The 22821-nt window shown below is 38.2% G+C and overlaps 1 protein-coding gene across 4 annotated transcripts in view; it reads left to right on the top strand.

The window, feature by feature from the left end:
* Positions 1-16975: 16975 nt before the first annotated feature.
* The window catches only part of DNAJC13 (DnaJ heat shock protein family (Hsp40) member C13), a 57727-nt gene continuing 51881 nt past the window's right edge, over positions 16976-22821 (top strand). For 2 of the 4 annotated variants that reach the window (XR_002465520.2, XM_021531235.2), the window contains exon 1: positions 16976-17001. Coding sequence is in view for 1 of the 4 variants with exons in the window: in XM_021531235.2 (XP_021386910.2) it covers positions 16979-17001 (23 nt within the window). In the remaining 3 variants the exon portion in view is untranslated. Of the gene's footprint in view, positions 17002-17106; positions 17334-22821 lie in introns of those variants that run through there. The other 2 variants (XM_077786851.1, XM_021531237.3) reach the window with 2 other exon arrangements.

The raw sequence follows: 22821 nt of genomic DNA, 5'->3' as shown, positions 1-22821 counted from the left end.
AATTATATATAGTGATATTAAATATCATATATAAAATAGCATAAGTCAGAGTAACAAATGCTTGTGGGAATATAGCACTTCCCAAATATTGCATTTCTTGTAATAACTTTAGCTACTGAAGTGTCCAGCTTTTGAAAATTATTTCTCACTCAGTAAAATACTTTTAGTAGTATCCACGACATTTCCATTTTATCTATTTTAGGAAATATCATAATCAACTGGTGAATTTGAGTCTTACATGTTCAGGATTTTTATTGTATAACACGTTGCAAAGCAGTCAAAAAGATGAAAGACTGTCCCTAAATTAGATGGTTTAGATGTACAAGCTTCAGATTGTAAGTAGTCATTTTGATCCTCATGCAAAAACTTGAAGGAATATCTATATTGCAGTAAAAAGTATTAAAGCAGCTCTAGGAGACAAACCTGAGTTGGCTTGGTTACTATTAGAAGTGTACTCAAGGTGGAGAAAAGTTCAGAACAAACTGCAAAACCCATGCTCCTGTATGTGTGTGTATATATATATATATATATATATATATATATATATATACACATAGTCAGTGGTTACCTGATACTGAGCTCTACATTACCACAGCCATAATGCTGGAACCCACTTAGGGATAAATTATGTTTTTTTATTAGAGGAAGTCAGATGCTTGACAAATGAAGATGTATCGACTGATAAAGTGCAGTAAGAACCAGTTTTGAAATATTAGAAAATCAGTTGATTGCACTCCTCAAGAAGCAGAATGGGACATGTTTTTGTAAGATTGCTTCTTACAAAAAGAAGTAGATTCAGACAGAAAGTAAAATGTGAAGTGTCTGAGACATCTTGTATGGTTTATACTGCCCAAGCCTAAGTTGTAACAAAGAATTTCAAAATATAAGGCAATTCTTATTGCAAGCAGGAGCTGGCAGGAAGGAGTTTTATTGTAGGAACACCTTTCTGTTATTAGATAGTCATACTTGAAAATGCATATGCACTTTTAGGAAGGATCCAGTGAACACAAGTCACAGAGAATGTAATGACAGGTTCAGATGATGTAACTTCAGAATTAATGAGGGTACATAAAAGATGTAATAACTTAGTAACGTAGGCCCTGAATCTCACTTATAGGAAAGATGTTTTGTCTTGCTGTGTTTAAATCAAGTAAAATTTCTCCAGTGGAGTAAAAGGTTGTACATGTAGACAAGTTTAAAGCTTTTTTTTTTTTATTTTTTCAGCCATATTTACAGTTTGCTTAGTATAATCTGCAGACTGTTTGTGATTAGAAAATATTTTGTCTCCAAGCAACTTGTGGCACTGCAATAAAGTACTTTAAAGAAACAATTCAACATTTGCCATTTTTTCTTATTGAAAAACAATGGAGCTTTCTGTACCTCTAGAATTTCCAAACAATAGTAAACGTTCATATTTGTTGCTTCAATAAGAACAGATTTTAAAACACTTCTGCTTTGATATGAATAAAGTTGATGGCATGAAGCTCTTCAATTTGCCCTCTAGCAGTGACATCATCTGTCTCTACAGTAATTACAGTAGCAACTAGACACTGCAGCAGGGTTTTCTGGTGCCTATGGTAGACAGTAGTGCACACACAGCACTTTTCACCTCAGTCAGCAACAACCTCCTCTCACTGAATTGATTTTATTTGGGACACTAATTAGACACTAATGCTTCTTCATCAGAAATTGCCAAGTATTAATACTCAGATTGATAAACATGAGTTGATATTGAAATAAGAGCATATGACTTGAACTATTACATTACATGGTCTCTTTTATGACTAGGCAACTTCACCTTCAAAGGGATTGGAGCACTGGAAAGACCGACCTGCAAGATCACGTGTAGGACATGAGGTCAGATGGAAAAACAGTTTAAAAGACTAAATCCTGTTTTGCTAATGTCTGTTAACATCTCTTGTAGAAAGCTACTTCTTCTCCTGAGAGTCAGTGCATTATCAATTCTTTCCATCCTGCAGACGAAGGTTCCAGTCGTCTTTTAAAAAACCTGTAAAAAGCAGGATAATGCCATTTATCAGCTCAAAGTAGATAGAGACAAAAAAAAATTGTCTTGGCTTCATCTCTGTATATATATAGCTGCAGTCATGTGCATGTCCAAAAAAAGGTAATTTCTTTGTGCTCTGTTTACAGCAGCTAAATCTCTTGCTCTCCTCCTACAGTGAGCCCTTGACTTCAGAGGACACAATTCTCCTAGCTCATCTACCCTATAAGCTAAAAAGTTGTAAAGGGCAGTCTGATCATAAAGTCTTTTCTTTAGAAAGATGAGAAAAAAAGTGGACTGTAATTTAAGGTCCAAACAGGTAAGCTTTCCATCCTCAATATACAAGTGTTGACAGCTTTTGGATCAGTAATTACAGGCAGACTACCAAAATTCCATAATACCCACAACTATTTTGAGCTGTCTGAGGACAGTGCCAGTACTTCTTAGAAGTGGAGCTCCTTAATTCTTTCCATTCTAAGGCATTCTCACAGTTTCTCCTGGCTGCTCTTCAGGAAGCAGCAAGAACTGAAACATATTTGAAGCCTACACCTTATTCAGAATTTTTGAAACACATGCATTTAAGATTAAAATAGATGTAATTAGTGAATTACTATTTTACTTGTTGTACAACAGTTTTCTTCACTTGTTTTATTAGAATCTATATACAGAGATACATTTACAGAATGGACTGACTCCTCCAGGGCAGTCAAATGAACAATTCAGACATAGCATGTTACATGCATATAGATGAGATAATTTGCTACTGATACAAGCAGCACTACATGAGAATCTTCTGTATCCTCTGTAATATGGTGGTGGAAGAGAGCTTTATCAATCCATTACCCACAACAAACAGACTCTTCTTTTCTTGGTACAAGAAGATGTAGATGAAAAAGCACAGTAATCTGAAATACTCTTCAAATAAAGACATAGAAGTCTCCTTTTGCTAAATGAAGGCCTAATTTTTCACTTCATTCAGTTAAATGTTTGGAAAGAAGGATCTCAAAAAGACAGGCAATACTAAACCATGCATGCTGTGGTTAGCTCATCTGCAGCACAGTTACTGAGTTGTCTTCTCTTGTAAAGCTATTTGCTTTCACCTCTGAGTTACTGATAGGATATAGGTGAAGGACAACAATAGAGTGAGTACTATAAGCATAATTTTACATATTGTGATGACCAAAATATTTGGCCATATATGTGAACTGAATGAGCCATTAATTCCCTTGAATTCCTTGTTCTAACTACCACACTGAACCTGAGTGTATGCACCAAGCATAATCTCTGTTGATTTATCTCTCTTCCTTTCTGACCATACATTCAGTAATATAAATATTATAAAAAAAACCCACTAGCTGGGCTGCTTGGACTGTTGTCTGGTTGAGGTTTCACTATGGTTTGAATGCCAACCCTCTGTAAAGACCACTCTTCATTATGAAGTGCTGTTGTCATTAGTGACTCCCTGACTTGAGCCCTAAGAAGAATCCTATATTCTGAAGCATTGCCAGCCAGAGTACAATTACTTAATATTTATTCACCTGATGCTTCAAAAAATAACTCTGAACAAAATTCAGAGATTTAGGAGATTTTCATAACCATAGCTTGCTTTAATAACCAAAGCAGACTGAACATGCAAAACAAACTTCCTTATTTACTTCAATGAAGTAAGTGCCACTTTGGAGAGTGCAGACATTGTCTGACTCTTCTTAAGTGCATTATTTATAATACAGTAGCTCTCTGGTTTAGGATGCATTCTTAAAATCTAGTCTATATTTGTCATCAGATGAAACACAAAGTCTAATATGAGGGTCTTGATGATGATAGGTCTTGACTATTCAAGAAAGAGCTGTGTATCCTGAAATAAAAATGACAAACTTTAAAAGGACTGCATTGCAGAACAGAAGAATGTTATAAATTGTTATCTGTTTAAAATAAATTCTAAGAAAATTGGAAATACTATAGGAATGGTCATAGGTATGGGTTTGGGAGATTTCTAATAATCAAATATAAAAATTTTGAAAATGGGCTCTTCTGTCAAGAAGTCCTGAAGTTACTCTTTCTGTTCTTCTCAGAGATGTTTTTGTTTTCCACCATGTGTTTACATGTTCACTGAGCCCTTGTAAATGTTACTGTGACAAGATCACTCCCAATTTCCTCTGAGCCTGAAAGAGCACATAGGAGGGAGGAAGCAGGGAAACTGTGCATAGCTGGATAACACCACATTCTCAAATCAATCTTTTATATATACACTAAGCAACTAATATAAAACACAGCAAGCTAACATGACACATGGTAAGGAAATGTTTCAAAAAAAATGTTTCATCATGTTTCATCATGCATGATTTCTAAAGAAATTTTAAGGGAGATAAAAGCAAGAGAAATCATCTTGAATACAAATGTCATAATCTTAGTCTAGCCAAATAATGCAGTCAAAATGTAACATAGCCTGAGCAGGAAAGTAGACCCAAAAGAACTATGATTCTGCATATCCATGGGATGTCCCACTAACCATCAGCAGAGCCTAAAGGATCAATCTCAAGAGTTATCTTAAATATAGAGGCAGCTAAAATTAGCATAATCTTAATAAAATATAAATTCCATAATGTTTGGTTATTTTGTACTTTTATAATTCATTTCCTAGTATGAAAATCTATTTTTAAAAAATTCTTTTGCTTTCAAATCTTGTCTGGTGACAAAACAAGTTTTAAATAATTTGGTGAATGCTAAATAAATCATTCCATAAATCAGATCCAACATTTTTGCATAGTGGATGGGCAGCTCCCCCAAGCTGCCAACCATTGGATTATATGATTTCCAGCAGTCTGTGGACAGTCCTCTATTTTGATACAAGAGCCTAGTTCTAGGTAGGTAATGAAATGTCTTGGTATACACTAGATACAATCTGACAATCAGCAAAATAATGGCATGAAAAACAAGTGTGATGGGGAAGGCAGTCTGTGTAAGCACCACATGCTTCTCTTGAAATGAAACATATGACACAAAAGGCAAGGCATAAGGTGCATCCTTAAGTACATTAATTACTAGCAGCAGGGCATTGGGAAAACTCCTCAAGGTGAATCTAAATTCAAAATAAAATCTGCTATAAAGAGAAGAGATTTGTGCCACCTTAACATCACTTAGGTAAGGGGTAAGCAAAAAAAAATTAAAAAAATGTTTTGTCAGAAGACTGGATCTCAGCTTTTTGAGTACTGTTCAGAAACTGCTTTGTGTATGTAGAAATCAGTAGAGGCTGTGGTGTATCCACAGACATCCTCAGATATATAATTCCATGTGTTAAACTCTATTTTGGTTAAAAAACTCCTCGGGTCTCGGGAGTTTAAAGGGATTTCCAAATAGTGACAAATCTACAGGCATACTGTGTAGAGGTGTCATAGCCATGACAGCGCTGGCTTTCTGTCAACAGCAGCAAATCTTCCAAAACAAGATCGAGGTCACCCAGCTGCTGCAGGGCAGGGTAACAGCCACAGTTACTCTAGGAACTGATAACACAGGGCGTGTGGGAGCAACATCCCTTCGCCTGGCAAGTGCTGACCTGAGTATCCCTGGCATGCTCTGTGAAATTAGGCAGACTGCTTGAACCCTAGGAGTCTCCCCACCTTTACAATTCTTCTCATCACCTTTAATTGCAGCCCCGTGAGCATGAAGAAGGGCTGAGTCACAGCTTCCTAAGGATTACTGGGAGCAGTCTGCCACCTACTGCTTAGACAGGATCTTGGTGTTTGCAGCTTCCTACTTACCATAAGAAATCCTGTTTTCATAATCGTAAGAAATCATAAGAAAGTTTGTTTTAAAAGGGATCTAGACCACTCTGATGCTTCTGAATCTAAAGCTAAAGTAATCTTGGATGGTAAAAGGTCAGTTCTGCCGTTCCAGAACTAATTTCTGTTTTAAAGGAGTTGAAAAGACTATTAACAATTTTCTTCTAAACAACATGAAGAAAGTTGATAGGTAAGTTAGTGTCAAATGAACATATCTTGCTGACTCAGAAAATACCAGACTTCACTACTACACTCAGGGATTAACCTGTGGTGGTCTTTTTCACAGACAAAAACTTCTACTCAGTCATAATCAATGGCAAAACTTCAGGGGATGATTGTTTTTCTGACCTCTGTTAGCCTGTGTTCATCTTGATCTGTTCTTAATTCCCATACCAGCTAATACAACAGACACCTTAAATGGAAGAACAGAGGAAAAACATCTTTGATCAGTTTGCTGTTGATTACAGGCTTAGCATGCTGACCACAGACTTTCCACCTGCATTTTCTTACCTCTTGTTGAGGTATGAATCTTGTTGAGGGATGAATCCAACCCATTGTATTTGGCCACTTCATCTAACACTGGGAATTTCAGCTGGGCATTTTTCAATACTTTGTTATCTGAAGTCCAATGCTGTTGCCACATAGAGATATAAGCCTTCTATCAAAACAAAGGAAAGACATGTTTGTTCTAGAAACAGATGTTCAAGGCCTAGCACATTTGAAACTTTGTATATTTTTAATTCTGGGAAAATCTACAACATAAAAATTTTAAAACCTCAAGCTATTAATGACTAAGACTCTAGTAATTTGAGAAATAATTAATGGCAAGGACATTCCCACTTCCAAATTCTCCTTCAAGACCTTGTACTAATATAAATATAAAATATAGTGATACACTGTAAGCAAACATTGTTGTAACAGATTTGTATTGCTTTTAATAGCAGTATTCACATTTTAAAAGGTACTTCTTGAGGTAGATGAAGTAAATGATCAGAAATTAATTAACTTTGTGTTGCCTCCTGCAGTACAGACCAATGCAGCTTGTAGCCCATTCAGACAAGACACAAAGAAGAGGTACACAAGGGTATGTATGAGATAAAAATAGCAAAGAAAATGTGAAGATATGCAAAACACTTGCCTGGAAAGCACCTCCTGGAAATCCTTACCTGTGGGATTACTCATCACACATGCATAGTTCCACTGACTCTGATCCCTCACACTGAGAACACTCACCCAAGCAAAGGCTGGAAGAGGTAGGTCCTTCTAGATGATAAAGGCAGGAGCAGTGAAACAAAGAACAATATGGTAAGCTGCAAATATCTCGTATGTTGGGCAGAGGGGTATTAAGTCTCTGTAGGAAATCGAGAGGAAGAAATTAATTATCCTAGAGGGAAGAAAATAACACAAACCCACTATGAAACAGTAATAGTCTGCATAGGGATGCCGGAAGCCACAAAGTAAAAGGAAACAGAATCCCATGTGTTGAGCTGGTTACAAATTGGAACACTGTCAAATGCAGCTTCAGGCTTTTTAATTTTGCTTTTAATCAGCAAAGTCCATGCTGTGTCCCTGTTTACTGGTTGAACTAAAATAAATTTAGGGCCACAACTGAACAGTTTGTCCTTTTTCTGCCATGTGCCAACTCATCACTTAATGCTTCTGTCAAAAGTTACATTAGTTTTCTTAAAAAACAGGGTGTGCCAGCTCTCTCAGCACTGGTCAGAGAGAAAACCAAATTTTATTCAAAGACATAATTGCTAGTCACTTTTACATAAGAAAATAGCAGCAAATAAATTAATTAAACACTTTATTTTCTCTTAATGACTACCAAAATGTTAGTTTATTCAAATACAATATACTAACAATTCACTTTTAGTCTATTTCTATATAAGAGTATTCTATACCTTACTTCACTGCCATCTTATTTGTGCAGAGAAAAGTTTTCTTTTAAGAGTCAGATAATTTCAGATGATAAGATTTACACTGAAATAATTAATCAGCATATCTGGTGTTATGAAAATAATTAACTCTTCATAAAAAGATTCAGTTTGAACATGATTAGTAGTTAAAAAAAAAAAAAAGCTGCAGTGCCTTTTTTGCTAACAAACCACTTGTTTTGCAGATTGTGGGTGAAAAACATCAGTAAAAAGCTTGAGCAATTATGAAATTGGCTTATATATTCATGAATTTTATTCTTGACTTTCCTATAGTGGAAGATATTCTTCCTCTCAAAATGCAACTTGGACCAGAAGAAAAATAAAATAATTCTGTGATATGATAATAGTGAACATGGCTCTTTTCACAGCTGTTATAACATCACCCCTATTGAAGGACAGTTCAAGCATTTTTAAACTTAGTCTAACCTCTTCTCGAGTGGATAGCACTTACTTGCTGACCAAGTAATTCAATAAACACACTAGCTAATTTCACTTCACTGTTAAGTAAAAAAGCTGATTAATTCATATAATGCAAAACTGGTTATTAGTATAGTACAATAATTTGTATTTTCCACAAATTAAAATGTATAAATAAGAATGTATTTGAGCTTCTTTTGTTACATGCCTCCCCGCCATACACTAAAAATAGGACAGCAGAAGTTCAGAGGAATTTGGCCAAAAAAACCAAACTAGCACTAAATAAGATTACATAACTGTCCATATGCTTATGCTTAAAAACAACAGCATATGCCTTATATACTACTTGATGGTCACGATCTGTGTCAAAGCAAAGCAAAAGGAGTGGGAAGATAATATGGATAGCATACTGCCTGAAATGGATGCTAGAAGGGGCATTAACTTACTGCTGTTAACTTTCTGCCTTGCTGCTTGTGCTTTCTCACTTTCATCTACTTCTGTTTCCATTAATTCAGCCAAAAAACCCAGTGATCTGGATATTAAGGGTGAAATACCTTTTCATCACCAGAATCTAAAATACCAGTATCCCTGCAAGACTGAGAAATTGGTAAGGGACTCAATGATTTGGTCATAATGAGAAAAATGAAACCAGCAACAGCATGAGGGAAATGAAGGTGAAACTGTAACGATCTAAGAAAAAATACCTACCAACTCAAAAGAGAAATTTCCAAAGTACTGCTTCTGCTTATTACAGGAAATGGGAAAGAGCTGAAAATCATGCTGACAGATGCTCTTTTTATGACTCACTGTGTCCAGCAATCTTACATTGTAGCTGTCATTGAATAATGGGGGAAAGACAAAGTATCAGCTTCTCAATGTCCACGGCTTGCAATGCAGTTTAGCATTACTGCAGTGTATGTTACACCTTCCTTCTGTTGTTAATATAATCTGATTATCACTCTAAATAGCTCATAACAAAAGCTTTATAAACACCTGTGCCCATCTCTTCAGAGCCTTCTTCCAAGGAGAGGGTGTGTTGCCTGGGAATATTCCCCACCCTCCTTCAGACCACCACTAGCGATCACTGATGTTAAAGAGAGAGCTTAAAACATCTCTCATATAAATGAGGAGACCTCTTGCCTATGAACAATAAAGGTGAGATTATGCCTATAGGGAATGCCAACCACCTCTGTGGGTTCAATCACTTTATGTTTCTTCACAAACTCCACAATGTTATTTGGACATTCAGAGTCAAGGACTGCAGGGTAATTGCGTGTGACCTCTCAGATCTGAGATCTGTTTGCATCGAGGAGGAGGCACACCTCCCAGAATCACGGCTTTTCCTGGCTCCATCAGGAGTTTCAGGTCCAAATGTCAATTAGATCAGATGCATCATGTGTCAGTGTGTGACGTGCCAGCTCTGCTATGCAGGGACAGGATGGCTTTGCGTGCCATGCTTTCCTGAGGCAAGTTACACCAAGGTGTAAAGCTACACATAGGAATATAGCCTGAAATACCATCACTGATGACTTTTAGGCATTCTGACTGAAGTGAGCTGAAAGGAAAGTCACTATAGTTAATTTCCAGCTTTTCTTAGCAAAAAAGGGACAGGGGATGGGAGAGAGCAGCTTAAGTAGCCTAGTAAGATGTGAATACTACAACCACATACACACAAAGCTACACTAACTTCTGAAATAGTTGTAAACAGTTTCTTTGGCGAGCAGGATTAGATAGCGATTGGATAGTGGTTTGGATAGCATCGAAAATGTGGAAAGCAGCAGGTGATGGACATCCCATTTTCAGTGCTATGGTGCTGGAGCTAGGGGTGTCTGGTGTAATCTCATAATGAAACTTCTGAATGCTTTGAACAGAGCTCAATAAAACAGCTCTTGAACTAACATGGAATTTTTTGTTGTCCAGCAATCAGATAATTGTCTTCTGTCGTACTTTAGAATGTTTATAAAACCAAAATACATTTTTGTAAAATCCACCATGAAAATATGTATCCAGTTGTGAATCATGCATATAGGGCATTAAGCAATTATTGGGGTGGGGGGGTTTCTAACAGGTATACAGATAATACTTGAGATTAAATTATTATAAAAGCAACACAGCTTTCACATATTATGCAACTTAGATCTTTCAGCCAGAAGCCTTTTCATTGCTGCTACTATTGGTAGTGATCTGTTCACAGATGAATTAGTGTTGAGGAATGTTATTAGGCAATAAAATGTTCTTTTGTTTTAGTGATAATACCTTGCAGCTGTATCATTGATAAATGGTTAGTGCGCATTTCTCAGCTAACAGTCATTCTAAATGGTAAAGAGCATACTACTCTACTATGGGAAGCTTTAAAAAAAAACAAGAAAAACCAAAAATTAAATATTCTTTCTGATTTACATTCTTTCTCACAAGGCTATAATTTCAATGACTTGGCCTTGCAAGTTATGAGATCATAATTTCCTCTGTTCTTCTCTGTGCTTCACAAAGAAATTTTGATGAAACTGGATATGCTCAAGAACATTCTTGCTCTCTGAAAATAGTAAGACTTCTAGAATCATCTGAGACACTGTGAGCAAGGTTAATAATTCCTGTTTGTTTTTTTTGTCCACAATTAGTTCTATTGGGCATTATAATCTCACTTATTTCTACTTTTGGGAATTGACCCCAGGTTGGGGAATCAGAGAATTAGTACTTACTTTTCCCCTATTGCTCTACAGGCTGTAGTGATGAATCAAGAATATATAAGTGACCCCTTCATAACTCTTGCTTATGAAAACTGAATTGTGTAAACAACAGGAACCTTTTGCTTGGTTTTCAAAGGCCCTTTTGGTTTGGATGACCAAATTTAAATACCTGCACTGCAGGAATCTGCAGTGATTCCGAGTTCAACCAAAAAATTCCAATGACTCAATTTTCCTACTGTCCCACTAATTCACTGTGCTCCTGAAATATTTCAGTGTTCAAAATAACTTTTTTAAACTTGTAAAAAAATTTTATTTTTTGTTACTCTAGTTTCTGAATATAAATTTCAGCCACTCTGTCAATATCCAGTTTCTCAAATTAATAGCATTCCCACTCCTGGACTAGCATTTAAATTTAAGTTTCCATAAAAATCAACTTTCAATAAATAAACTGATAATGAATTTGACAATGTAATGTCTTAAGTACGTGAATTTTATAAGATAGGAGCATGTATTAGAATACATAAGATATAGAAAAGTTGACATGTCACACTGTCACACAGATCAATACATTGAATAAGCCTGCAAGGTACTGTCATCTGTTTTTGTTCTCATGTCTATTAAAAGAGACAGGGAGAGATCAAATAGTAATTTTATTTTTTATAGGAGAAATGTACTTTTGCTAAAAAACACTTGATCTTTAAAGGTTATGTTAGGAAACTTGAAAATTATACACAGGAATACACAGAAAAAGAAACATTAATGTACTTTCAACTAGTCAAATATTAGATGCAGAAGGATGTTGAGAAAATAATTAATTCATATTTCTAGAGCACTCAGTGTACTGAACAATGTCACAGAAATGTCAATATGGAAATTAGTAAGCTTGAATATTCTGAAGCTTGAATAATAGAGCTGGTATAGTGTACACTAAATAAATCCTGGGCCAACAAACTGGGCAATGTGAATAGAACACAGCATAGCATCCATGTGGATTCAATGAGTCCTTTCATCTGGTGGAGTGAATAAAGTAAATTTCCCATGGATAAAAATTATACACAAGCATGCAATTATTTGCAAAGGCAATCCAAATAGTCTGGAATTTATTAACTCTAAAAGACTTTGAGTTTACAATGTCAATACTGCATAGTTATTTATGTATGTAAATGCATAATTCTCTAGGTTTATTTTTTAAATCCACATAGTTATGATGTGGGATTATATCATATACCACATCTAGATCTGCAACACAGATCTCTGATTGGTATTAAGAATAACTAATAACAGAACTAAGTTGAGATCCACTAGAGAGGATATCAGATCCCAATGGGCATTAGGTTTCCCAGCCTGTTATCCTGGAAAAACTGTGGTTTCCAGTTTAGCAGACTGGTGTGGGTACTGCCTCTTGTCCTGTCTTTTGCAACCTGTTGCTCTCTAAGCCGTTTCTCCCACTCCTTGCTTCTACATTTGAATCTTCCTATCATCCTATTCTACTCTCAGATCAACCCCTATCTCCTTCCCAGACATTCCCAGTCATTCTTCTCAGCTATTTGTATCATTAACAGTGTTTTGGTAGGCCATATCTAGCTACATCTTCTCCCTTACTTTCCCTCGTGTCACTTGTCTGTATCAGTTTTCTTGAGAAAAAGTCCTCCCTACATAAGCATTTCTTCTGTTCACAGTAAAATTTTCAAAAATCACAGCCTCACAACTCTTCCTGTCTTCCCAGTTCTCAAGTCTAACCTGCAGAAGCTGACTGATTACTCTTCTCTCTCAGTTGTTCAAGATATTTCTCCGTCCTATGAGTCCCATGTGCAAAACCCACTCCTACCCTGCTGGCCAGGTGTGCTCCTCCAGAACTCCAATTTCTTCTTTGCATAGGCCCTCACCTTTATCACAGCCTGCAATGCTTCTTTGTGTTTCAGGGCACTTCCCTGCATGGGCTGTGTGTCAACAGTGGGAAGAAACATCACCTGGGACATCCACAGTACCTTTTATCCCAAAATGGTCCCCAGGAGTCAGATATTTCAAAGAACAGTTTACCTTAAGCAAGCTTGCAATGCTAAGGTGAAACATTCCCAAGATGAACTAAGTATATGGGAATTTTCATTGTCATTTTATCAAGGTTTCCACTGAACATATGTGTATAGATTTTTTTCAACAACCTGACTAAATGCAGTCAAAAGAAAAGGTAGTTAAAGACTTATTCTATGAATTGGTTGCTATTTTGTTTTACATGCAATAAACAATACATTTCGCCTTTACATTTTCCTTTGAAAAAATACAACTACACATTTCTTTAAACAGAGTAATTTCATTATGAACTGTTACATCATTGTGCATTACTGTTAAGTTCATGAAAATATTCTTTTTACTGTGAATGACATCTGAGATTTTAAGCGAATCTGATATATTCACTTCTCTTACACCAGATGTAACTAATTGCAAAATATTGCAACTAATATTGGAACTTATCTATTGGAGGTAAAAGTGTTAAAAGATAATTTGTAGATTATCTTCAAAAGACACACCAGAGAGACCAGGTAATACAAGGATATAGATGGATCAAGAGCTCAAAAGTTAATATGTATTTACTGCACATGGGCCAATGACAAAATGAAAGGATTATCCAAACAGAAGAGGAATTATTGGAGGAATGCTATGAACATGAATACAGATTGGCATGCATTGCTGTATTGAAAATACATATTAATTATTTACCAAAATGTATCACAAAGTTAATTAGCTTAGGCTACAGTTATTATTAAGCCATTAGCTAAGATAACAAACAAGTCATCATTTAACAAGTCTATCAGGAAATATAGAATTATTAATGGAGAGCATCCAAAAGTTACCTGTTAATTAATGTCACAGAAAAGACAAATTATCATTACTCTCTGCATTTATTTTTATACAAAATATGTCAAGATACATAAAAATTTGATGTGAGCTTTCAACAGCTGGCAGATTGTCAGCATAGTCTTAATGCATCTTTGGGATAACAAAGAATAGAACAAAGACTGATGTAGGAATGTGGGTCTGATTTCCAGAAGGCCCTCTGTGTAACCTGCATTTTGCTATTTACAAAACGGCACTTACAACAAAATGGCATTTACAACAGCTTTGCAGTGAAAGAGACAAGATCCAGGACAGAGGTTTCAAAAGGCATGTTACTTAATTAGATTGATGTGGGACTTTTACATTTACTTCCCCCCTTTCAAAATCTTTGTTATCCCTTCTCAGTCAAGTACTATAATTAGTCATCACGGGATTACTGTTATTGTTATTTAGCCATCTAAAAATTACAATTATTAAGCATATTTTCTGTTAGTTATCCTAAATTCATTCTAAGCTGTGGTGTACCTTTTAGATCCAGTCTTTAAGAGGACTGGATAGATCCCCATCACTTCATGGCAGAAAAACAGTAGTTGACCTTAGAGTAGATGGTCCTGCATCCTCCAATGCTGAAAGTTAAGTAAGAGAGTAAAGTAACTATTCCCAGTTCTAGCAGGGACTTATTTTCTTCTAAGACAAGGAAGGGTGGAAAAAATCTCTCATTTGTCCAAACAGACCCAAAATTCTGCCCTACCATTATAAACAGTACTAGGAAGGGAAGTTAATTTGTCCATTGTTTGCTGCTTGCAGGCTAGGTAAAAACTTGTTATTTCTTTTATTGCAATAAACCACAATAAATCTGTCTTAAAAGTAATAGGATTTCTGCTGTTATAGGTTGTATTTGCAATCATAATATTTGCTGTTGCTGTAGAGAATCTTAGCATTGGCTCTACAGTATCTCTACTGTAGCTTGCTTGAAGAATTCAGCCATCCTAAACCTCAGTCTTTCAGAATAGGTGCTGATCACAGAAATAGCCAGTGGATTATTAATTATTTAGGGGTGGACTAGAACTCCTCATTCCTTCCAGATTTCCATAATTGAATGGTAAGGAGACCTTGCTCTCTAGAATGGATATGACCTGAACTCTTTTGCAAATGGAAGTATTTAAATGGACAAGGTCGTATTGACATTTGCAGTACTTCAGGTGAAAGATCTGGAAGAACTGAACTTGGGTCTGCTTCTCCAAAGTGGACTGAAGCAATTTAACATTTTATCTTTCAAGAAGGCATAAAATCTGTGTTTTGCTGTTATTGTTTTGATAATGAGAATGGCTCTGATATGATTTCTGACTCTGTAAGTGACTGGGAAAACTATGGGCAAAACACTACCTGGGTCACACACAGGTAACAACAAAACTGCTATTAATGGAGCAAGGATTTTGTTCACTTTCTTTTTAAATTAAAACAGCAAACTTTTAAATTTGAGGTGGTAAAAGTACAATTTTTATATTCCAGCATTTTCACAAACCTTTGGTTAAACAGAAAAATGAGACCCTATATCTAAAAATATTCAACAGTATTATTCCACAAGAAAAAATGACCAAGCAATCCAGAATGTTTTTTCTGCATACAAGGTAACTTCACACATACTTTACAGTTAGACAGTAATGAAATCCTGGTCTACTTTAATTTCTGAAAGACACTGTACCATGTTGTACAATATAATTACCATAATTTCCTGTCAGGACTGCTAAACACATCTTTCTTGTTAGTTTTTTCTCTGAATAATTTCAAAATTATTATTTCACTATCTCTCAAATTTTCTCTTTCTTAATCTCTATCCTCCTTTCCTTTTATCAGTTGTTTGCATTAGATCCAAAGTTAATACTACTACTTACGCAAAAGCACGTCCAAAAATACAGGATAACACAGTTACTGAAATACTAGCTTGAGCTGCATAAATATACTGAAATATAATCTGTGCTTTCTGATTAACATCCATCCATGAAAACATTGATTACTAGTTTGTTACATCGATTTCATTATGCAAGTGGTATCTTTGTTCCCGAGTAATAAACAGCTAACAAGCTGTTGGTTTACTTGGTGTATAATGCAAAATAAGTACAGAGACAAAATCAACACCCCTGAGCCAACTAATCAACAAAACCAGAAACCACTCCAAACCTGTCCAAAAACTCTTCCATGCGCTCCAAGAAACTCTTCCGAATCATATGACCTCCCTCTGAAATTAGATTCCTACAATTCCTAGTACGTTAATAAATCATTAAGTCTTTTCTTTTTCCTCCCATGAAGTTCTGTAACCAAAAGCAATTTATCAGCTTCCCCGAAGTAATGTTATTTTCCCATCAGTGCTATTTTATCACAGTGCCCCAGATTCAGAGGACTAGATTTATCAGAAGAGTGTCTGACTAGTATTTAAATATCTGAAGTAAAATATAAGAGAGATATTTTATCACATAATCACAGAATATGCTGAGTTGGAAGGGAACCACAAGGATCATCGACTCCAGCTCCCAGCCCTGCACAGGACACCCCAAGAGTCACACCTTGTGCCTGAGAAGTTGTCCAAATGCTGCTTGAACTCGGTCAGGTTTGGTGCTGTGACCACTGCCCTGGGCAGCCTGTTCCAGCCCCCAGCCACCCTGCCGGTGAGAATTTTTCTCCTGATACCCATCCTGAACCTCCTCTGACTCACCTTCATGCTGTTTCCTAGAGTCTACAAGATGATGAAAGGATATTAAAGGATATTAAAAAAATTTAATACCTGTGGTTTTGGTATTTTCTTGCCAAGATAGTTAGTTCCACTTACAGTTTTTTCCTCATTTTTCCTCTCTTCATCTGTAGACTTTAATGACACTGCTTGAAAGGAAAGGCCACAGTATTCTAATACAAGTAATATTTAAAAATATTCTTAGTATTTATGTCAATCAGTAGGAGCTTGTGTTATAATGCTGCCGTAGGTTACAACATTTTTGGGAAACCTTGTATCTGGTTCAGAATATGGGGAAGTTGACGGGGAGCTCAAGAGTCCCGTAACAAATCTGGAGGGTGGTTCGCCAACCACATAAATCAGTGATTCACTTTCCGCAGCCTTAATGTGGCATTTTAACATCGCTTTTACAGTCACGTAAGTAATGTGCATAATTAAGCAGCGTGCTCCGGCTTTTTAACTGTCCAGCGCGCTTTTCACGGCCCGGAGACGCTCGGGCGGGAGCGCACCGGTCACCGACGCTCCTGAGGGGACGCGCAAGGGGAGCGCGGCGGGGACTTTGCCCCGGCGGCGCGGCGCCTGCGCACGGAGCCATGCCGGTTCCCGGCAGAACAAGGCAGGGCAGGGCAAGGGGCGAGGGTAGGAAGGAAGGAGGGAGGGAGCGCTGCGGGAAGGGGGAGGCAGCGCGGAGCACATCAGGTGACCGTGCCCCATGACGGCCCCGGGCCGCACGGCGGCTGCGCCGAGGGGGCGGTCTCGCTGCCCGTGCTAAGATGGCGGCCTCCAGCGCCAGGCTCTGAGGCAGCGGGAGCGGTGTAGCGGCTGCCGCCCGCCCGCCCGGCCGGAGGGTGAGGGGTGAGAGCTCCGCTCAGTGCCCCTTCGCCCTTATCGCCGTGAAGGCGCATTGCTGGTGGGGGCAGGTCCGGGCAGCGCGGGCTCCCCGGCCAGGTAAATCCCAGCGGCGGGGGACGTGAGGGGGCGGCGGCAGCAGCCCCCGCCTCCTTGCACGGTCCCGGGCGCTGCTCGGGCCGGCGGCAGCCCCCGCCTCCTTGCACGGTCCCGGGCGCTGCTCGGGCCGGCGGCAGCCCCCGCCTCCTTGCACGGTTTGGGGCGCTGCTCGGGCCGGGGTGGCGGGCGGGGGCGCGCCCGGGCCGCGGGGCGGAGCGGGGTCGGGGCTGGGGCAGCGCTCGCTCTGCCGCCCGGGGGCTGATGCTGCCGGCACGGCCCCGCTCCTGCCCCAGCCGTGAGGGGCCTGGGGCTGTGCGTGCCTTGCCCCAGCGTGGAACCTGCCGCCAGCCGCTCGCAGCCCTTCGCTTCCTGTATCCGAGCCGAGGAGAGGGCTGGGGCTGTTCTCCAGCCTCAGCCCGCCCGGTGCTTCGCTCGGCATGCCCCGCACCTGATGCGGCTTCTGTAGCCTGCGGGCAGAATTTGTCCTCTTTCTTAGAGCAGTATTGACATGTCCATTAAGAAAAGACACGTTATTTTCCTCCTCCTACCCTCAGATCAAAATATACGCGTCAGGAGATGCTTTGGGAAATAATTTATGAAGGGTGTGAGAGATGTGGCAGAGATATGCTCTCACGGAGATGAGATTTTATTTCTTTTTTGAGTGCTGACAGTATGCCTGAAGTACATGAAAATAACTAGATGCACTTTCCAGAAAATCTACCCTTAAAGCTCTTATTTTGCCACGAGCATTTGGGTTTTTTCCATGCATACTTTTAGCTTGCTTTTTGTTTTCTGAAAGTCAAAACAAGTAGTCACATTGGATGGTTTTCTGTCTGCGGTGAGCTGCCAGAAGTTTTTGGGATAGATTTTCCTGTTGAGTGGTGTGAAGCTTGTGTCTTCATACCTGTGCCTCTACTGAGGGCTGAGTCCTGGGCCATGAAAATGTTGTCTTAGCACTTCAGTTTGGGATGAAGAGGTCTTTTTTCTCTTTTTGGCTTGGTGCTCTCAAGCTGAGGTAGTGTTTGACTCTTCTACTTGGGGGGAAACACAGGCCTAGAAGTTTATTCAGGGACTTCCTGTGATGCACTTAATCTCTGCTGTGTGGCTGCTTTTGACGTTAATGTAGTCTGAAATGTATTTTCTCTTTCTCTCTTGTGCTCTTTTGGAATAAGATTAGTGGTGGTTGGAGTAGATGCAATTGAGTAGATAACTGCTTTGTTTCATGTTATGTAGCACTCGTTGGATAACACTGCATTTCAGAAAATGGTCCTTGTTTTAGAATTTAAGTTCTCGCTGAAGACTTTTTTGTTCATTACTAGATTCATCTGCATAGGCTACTTGCATGTAGTGACATCTGTTGAAAAGGAGGAGGCTGTTGAAGGGACTACTAGTGAGTTGAGATTCATTTTAGGATTGAGTTAGGAAGATACTTTATGAACAGTCTGATGAATTAAATCAAAATAACAGGACCAGTATTACAGTTGTGAAAATTATGCTTGGCTTTAGCCTGCTTCAATTCATAGATGTGCAGCTTGGTCTAATTCTAGCCTACTACAGGCAGCCAAGTGCCAGAACACTTAACTAGAAGTTACTGGTGCCTTTCTATTATTACTGACAGTTTTTTCCACTTGCAGCAAATACCTCAGTATTTGGAGACAGAGTTGCATTCCTGTCCCTGTGTGGCATAGATTTTCCAGGAACTTTAACCTTGTCTTTTGGCTTTGTTGGAACACATTTTTTAGAAAATTTCTTTTGTATGTATTGCTTGCTCCTCTGGGTGTCATGTGGTATTTTTCATAGTTTCCAAACACATACTTGTCCTGAGGGACTGAATCACTTTGTATTTCCAGATTTTAAGTGATATGTTGAGGCTTGGTCTTTAAAGCCAGATCTGTTTTTTATACTGTGGAGGTGACTTTGCTTTTAACTTGTTTGAAGATCAGTAAGTGAAACTCACTGACTTAATTCTTCTGATGGCATTCAACTGTATCTTGAAGTGTTAACCTTCAACTGCTTAGCTTCCTTATTTGCTTCCAAAAAACTATTCTTGTGTCAAAAAAAAATAACAGCTCTCTTGCCTCACTAATAAAACAGAACATTATTCTGAAGAAATATGACAGGATTGCTAAACTATGACTGAAAGGAACATTATTTTTTTTTTCTTCCTTCCCTTAGTGAGTATATACTTTTGTTCTGATACTCACCTGTCTAGCTGGTGAATCAGATTGGTTCACTGGTAAAGCAGAATGCTAATATAAATTTAAAAGAAAACCAGAATCTTCCACCCATATTCTTATCCTTAACACTGATCCTCAGTGAGGGAATGGGTCACCTGGAGGATGGGCTCTAATGTCACCATCATTTTGGCAGTAGTAAGGCTGAAATTCTCAGCCTATTTCTGTTCTGGGCTGCAGAAGGTGGGATTGCTGCTATTACTGAGGCAGGTTGCATGTAGGATCTGGTGGATTATCTCTTCCCCTTCTTACAAAAAGGACTGGGAGTTCCTACACTATAGATGAAACCTGTTTCTACAACTAATTAGGCTGTAGTACTTTAGAAGAGTACTGTTCAAGGAAAAGGAAAAGTTAATGCTTGTTAGAAAAAATCTGTCTGAAGGCAAAATGCTGCTACTTAGTGACCAATGAAATACTTAGTGAGCAATGAAAGAGGAGGTTGAAATGTAGACAGCTAAAACATTCCAGTGCAGGAAAACTCACTTATTTAAATAATGATTTTAAAGCTACAGAGGTGTAGATGACTGGAAATCAGGCTTCAGACCTTTAAGGTAGCAGGCAGGTATGTAGAACCACAGAATAACAGAACCTTAGGGTTTTTTTAAGTGCTTTGCTCTCATTGCTTTCCAGTTGGTTCCTTTTTTTGTGCTCATAGTATGTCTTCTCTCTCTCAGAAAAGTCACACTTGAGCTTGCTATGAGTAACTGTCCTGGTGTAGTAAAGACTTTCCAGGAACTCTAAATAGTATTCAGCTATGCTGGAATAAATTTTTAAAACAAAATCACAGTTTCTTATCTGCATTTCTCTTCCTCTTTTGCCCAAGAAACTTCAGTTTCTTATCAGCATTTATTTTACTCCTCCCTGCAGTGGAACAGAATAATAATTCTATGTGGGGCTCTGAATCCTACCTTGTTAAACCTTTGTTTAAGAAAGATACTGAGACTTTGTAATAAAAGAGAGATAATATAATCAGAAAAAAACTCAACTTTGAACCCCTGTCCAAACTTCTCCCTTTATTTAATAAATTGAAGGAAACTTACGTGTAATTACAGCTGTGCCTACTGCTTTGATGAATGCAAGGTCACAGCTTTTCTTCTGACTCCACAAGTGCTGGTTTGAGACTGACTTGTCTCAGTTTCCTGAAATAGATTGTTTTCCCAGATGGTAGTTTTGTCTAAAGAATGTGAAATCCTGGAAAAGTGGAAGTTGCATGCAAGTTGAATATAATTTGTGTAAAAGATCCCTTTCAACTCAAACTGTTCTATGATACTGCGTAGCTTAAACTCTGAGGCAGGGGGAGTCCTGGAAGCAGTTCAGGCCCTTAGTTTAAGGGATTGCTATTTCTGGTACATGAGACACTCAAAAATGTGGTTTCAGCTCTTCCCCTAAAGCTGTTTCACTACTATTTACAGTACTACAGGAACCAAATAGGAAAGTATTGTTGAACTTCAGTCCTGTAAAAAAGCTGTTTAAAATATCCAGGGGATATTTTGGAGAGTGCTTTAGTTATACTCCCAAAAGAAGTTGCAAGTTGTAGACAATACTTTGCCTGCAGAATCCTTGGATTATTTGACTACAGTCTGTATTCAACATGCCCATTCTCAGCCAAGAAAACCATGTTTACAAACTGCTACTCTCAAAGTAGATTTTGCCTCTATTCCAGCGGAAATAGAACAACTGGGTGTTTCTCTAGTATCAAACCTTTGAAAACCATCAGTACGGGATATGCAATAGCTGTGCTAAGAAATATTCAAAATAACCTTTGAAGTTGTGACTTCTCTACTCCTAGGTATTCCAGAATATAAAGGTGATTGCTCAAGTTAGTGCCTTATTGTCCTGGATGCTCTTGGAGTGAGCTAAATTTCAACCAATTTTTGTGTTAAATGAGGCAACTTTTTAAATGTCTATTGAATGCAGGAAGAAGTGGCAGAAGTAACAAGAATGTTGTCTTATTTTAGGAAATTAATATGTAACTAAGCAGGCCACTACAGCTTACACTGGCAATATGGCTAAACTTCATTAATGGTAAAGCCTTATGTGTTCTGCAAAGTCAATGGTTATACTGTCTTAGGTGCTAAAATTACAGTGCATCACAATGTGGATAGTACAAGAGGGATGCCACACTGGTTCTGCTGGAATGAGTGAAGGAAGAGGAAATTCTTGGTTTTTTCTAAAGTATCTTTGTCTTTGGTATGAACTATTTTTTTTTTTTTTTTCATGTTCTTATTGTGGAATCAAAGATAACCAGTAAATAATTGCTGGGCTTTACCACAGCAGCTCAGAACACTAGGCTATTGTTAGCCTTTTCTGTCTGTTAAACTGCCGGAAAATGTGTACAAGAATTAATTGTTACTAAATTTGTTACCCCTGTGGTAGTCTCCTCAGTGGGAGGGGTGGTTGCAATCACTGTCCAGAAGCACAGTGAGTAAAGCATCAAAGCTAAATTATTTTAGTGGTTTTCATCTAAACAAAAGAGCACTCTGGTGAATTTGTCACTTGCACTTCAGGTACAATACTTAATGTATCAGTATCCTGATTCTAGTTAGATGTTGGTGTTAAAATTTCTGGAAGCTGCTGGCAGCTGATAAATGAATGTTTCTTAGTTCTGTATTATAGGAGCAGATATTTGCAACCTTGAGAACTCTAGAGCAAGCAGTGTTCAGGTGTGAGAGTCCTAATAGAGCTGGTCAGAGGAGTCTGGTATTGGTGAAACTGGAATTACAGATAAATAGCTCTTTTAATCCTGTACTTAGTAGAGCTAGTCTTGTTATAAGCCTCTTATTTTATTTTTACTAATACTTTAGTCAATGTCAAGAAAATGGCTTTGAAAGAGAGGCATGAAGATTGAGTAGATGGAATGTTGTTCTGAAAGATAAGTTTAAAACAAAATTATTAGATCTAAAGTGTGCTACTATACAGTAAGATCTGTGTCGTTTGTATAGAGCGTGCTCTTTTGATTCTTATCCATGGTAATAATAATAATAGTTCTGAAACCAAGCGAAATGGAGAACTTCAGGAGTAATCATAGAATGCTTTGGGTTGGGAAGGACCTTGAAGGTCATTTAGTTCCAACCTTACTGCCATGGGCAGGAACACTTTTCACTTGACCAAATTGCTCTAAGCCCCATCCAACCTGGCCTGGAGCACTTCCAGGGCTGGTGTAATGGAGTGTCCAGAACTTCTCTTGGCAACCTGTTCCAGTGCCTCACCATCCTCACAACAAAGAATTTAATCCTAACAGCTAACCTAACCCT

This window comes from Lonchura striata, chromosome 1 (genome assembly GCF_046129695.1).
Source record: "Lonchura striata isolate bLonStr1 chromosome 1, bLonStr1.mat, whole genome shotgun sequence".
Lineage (NCBI taxonomy): Eukaryota > Metazoa > Chordata > Aves > Passeriformes > Estrildidae > Lonchura > Lonchura striata.
This window is presented reverse-complemented; position numbering and strand designations above follow the sequence as displayed.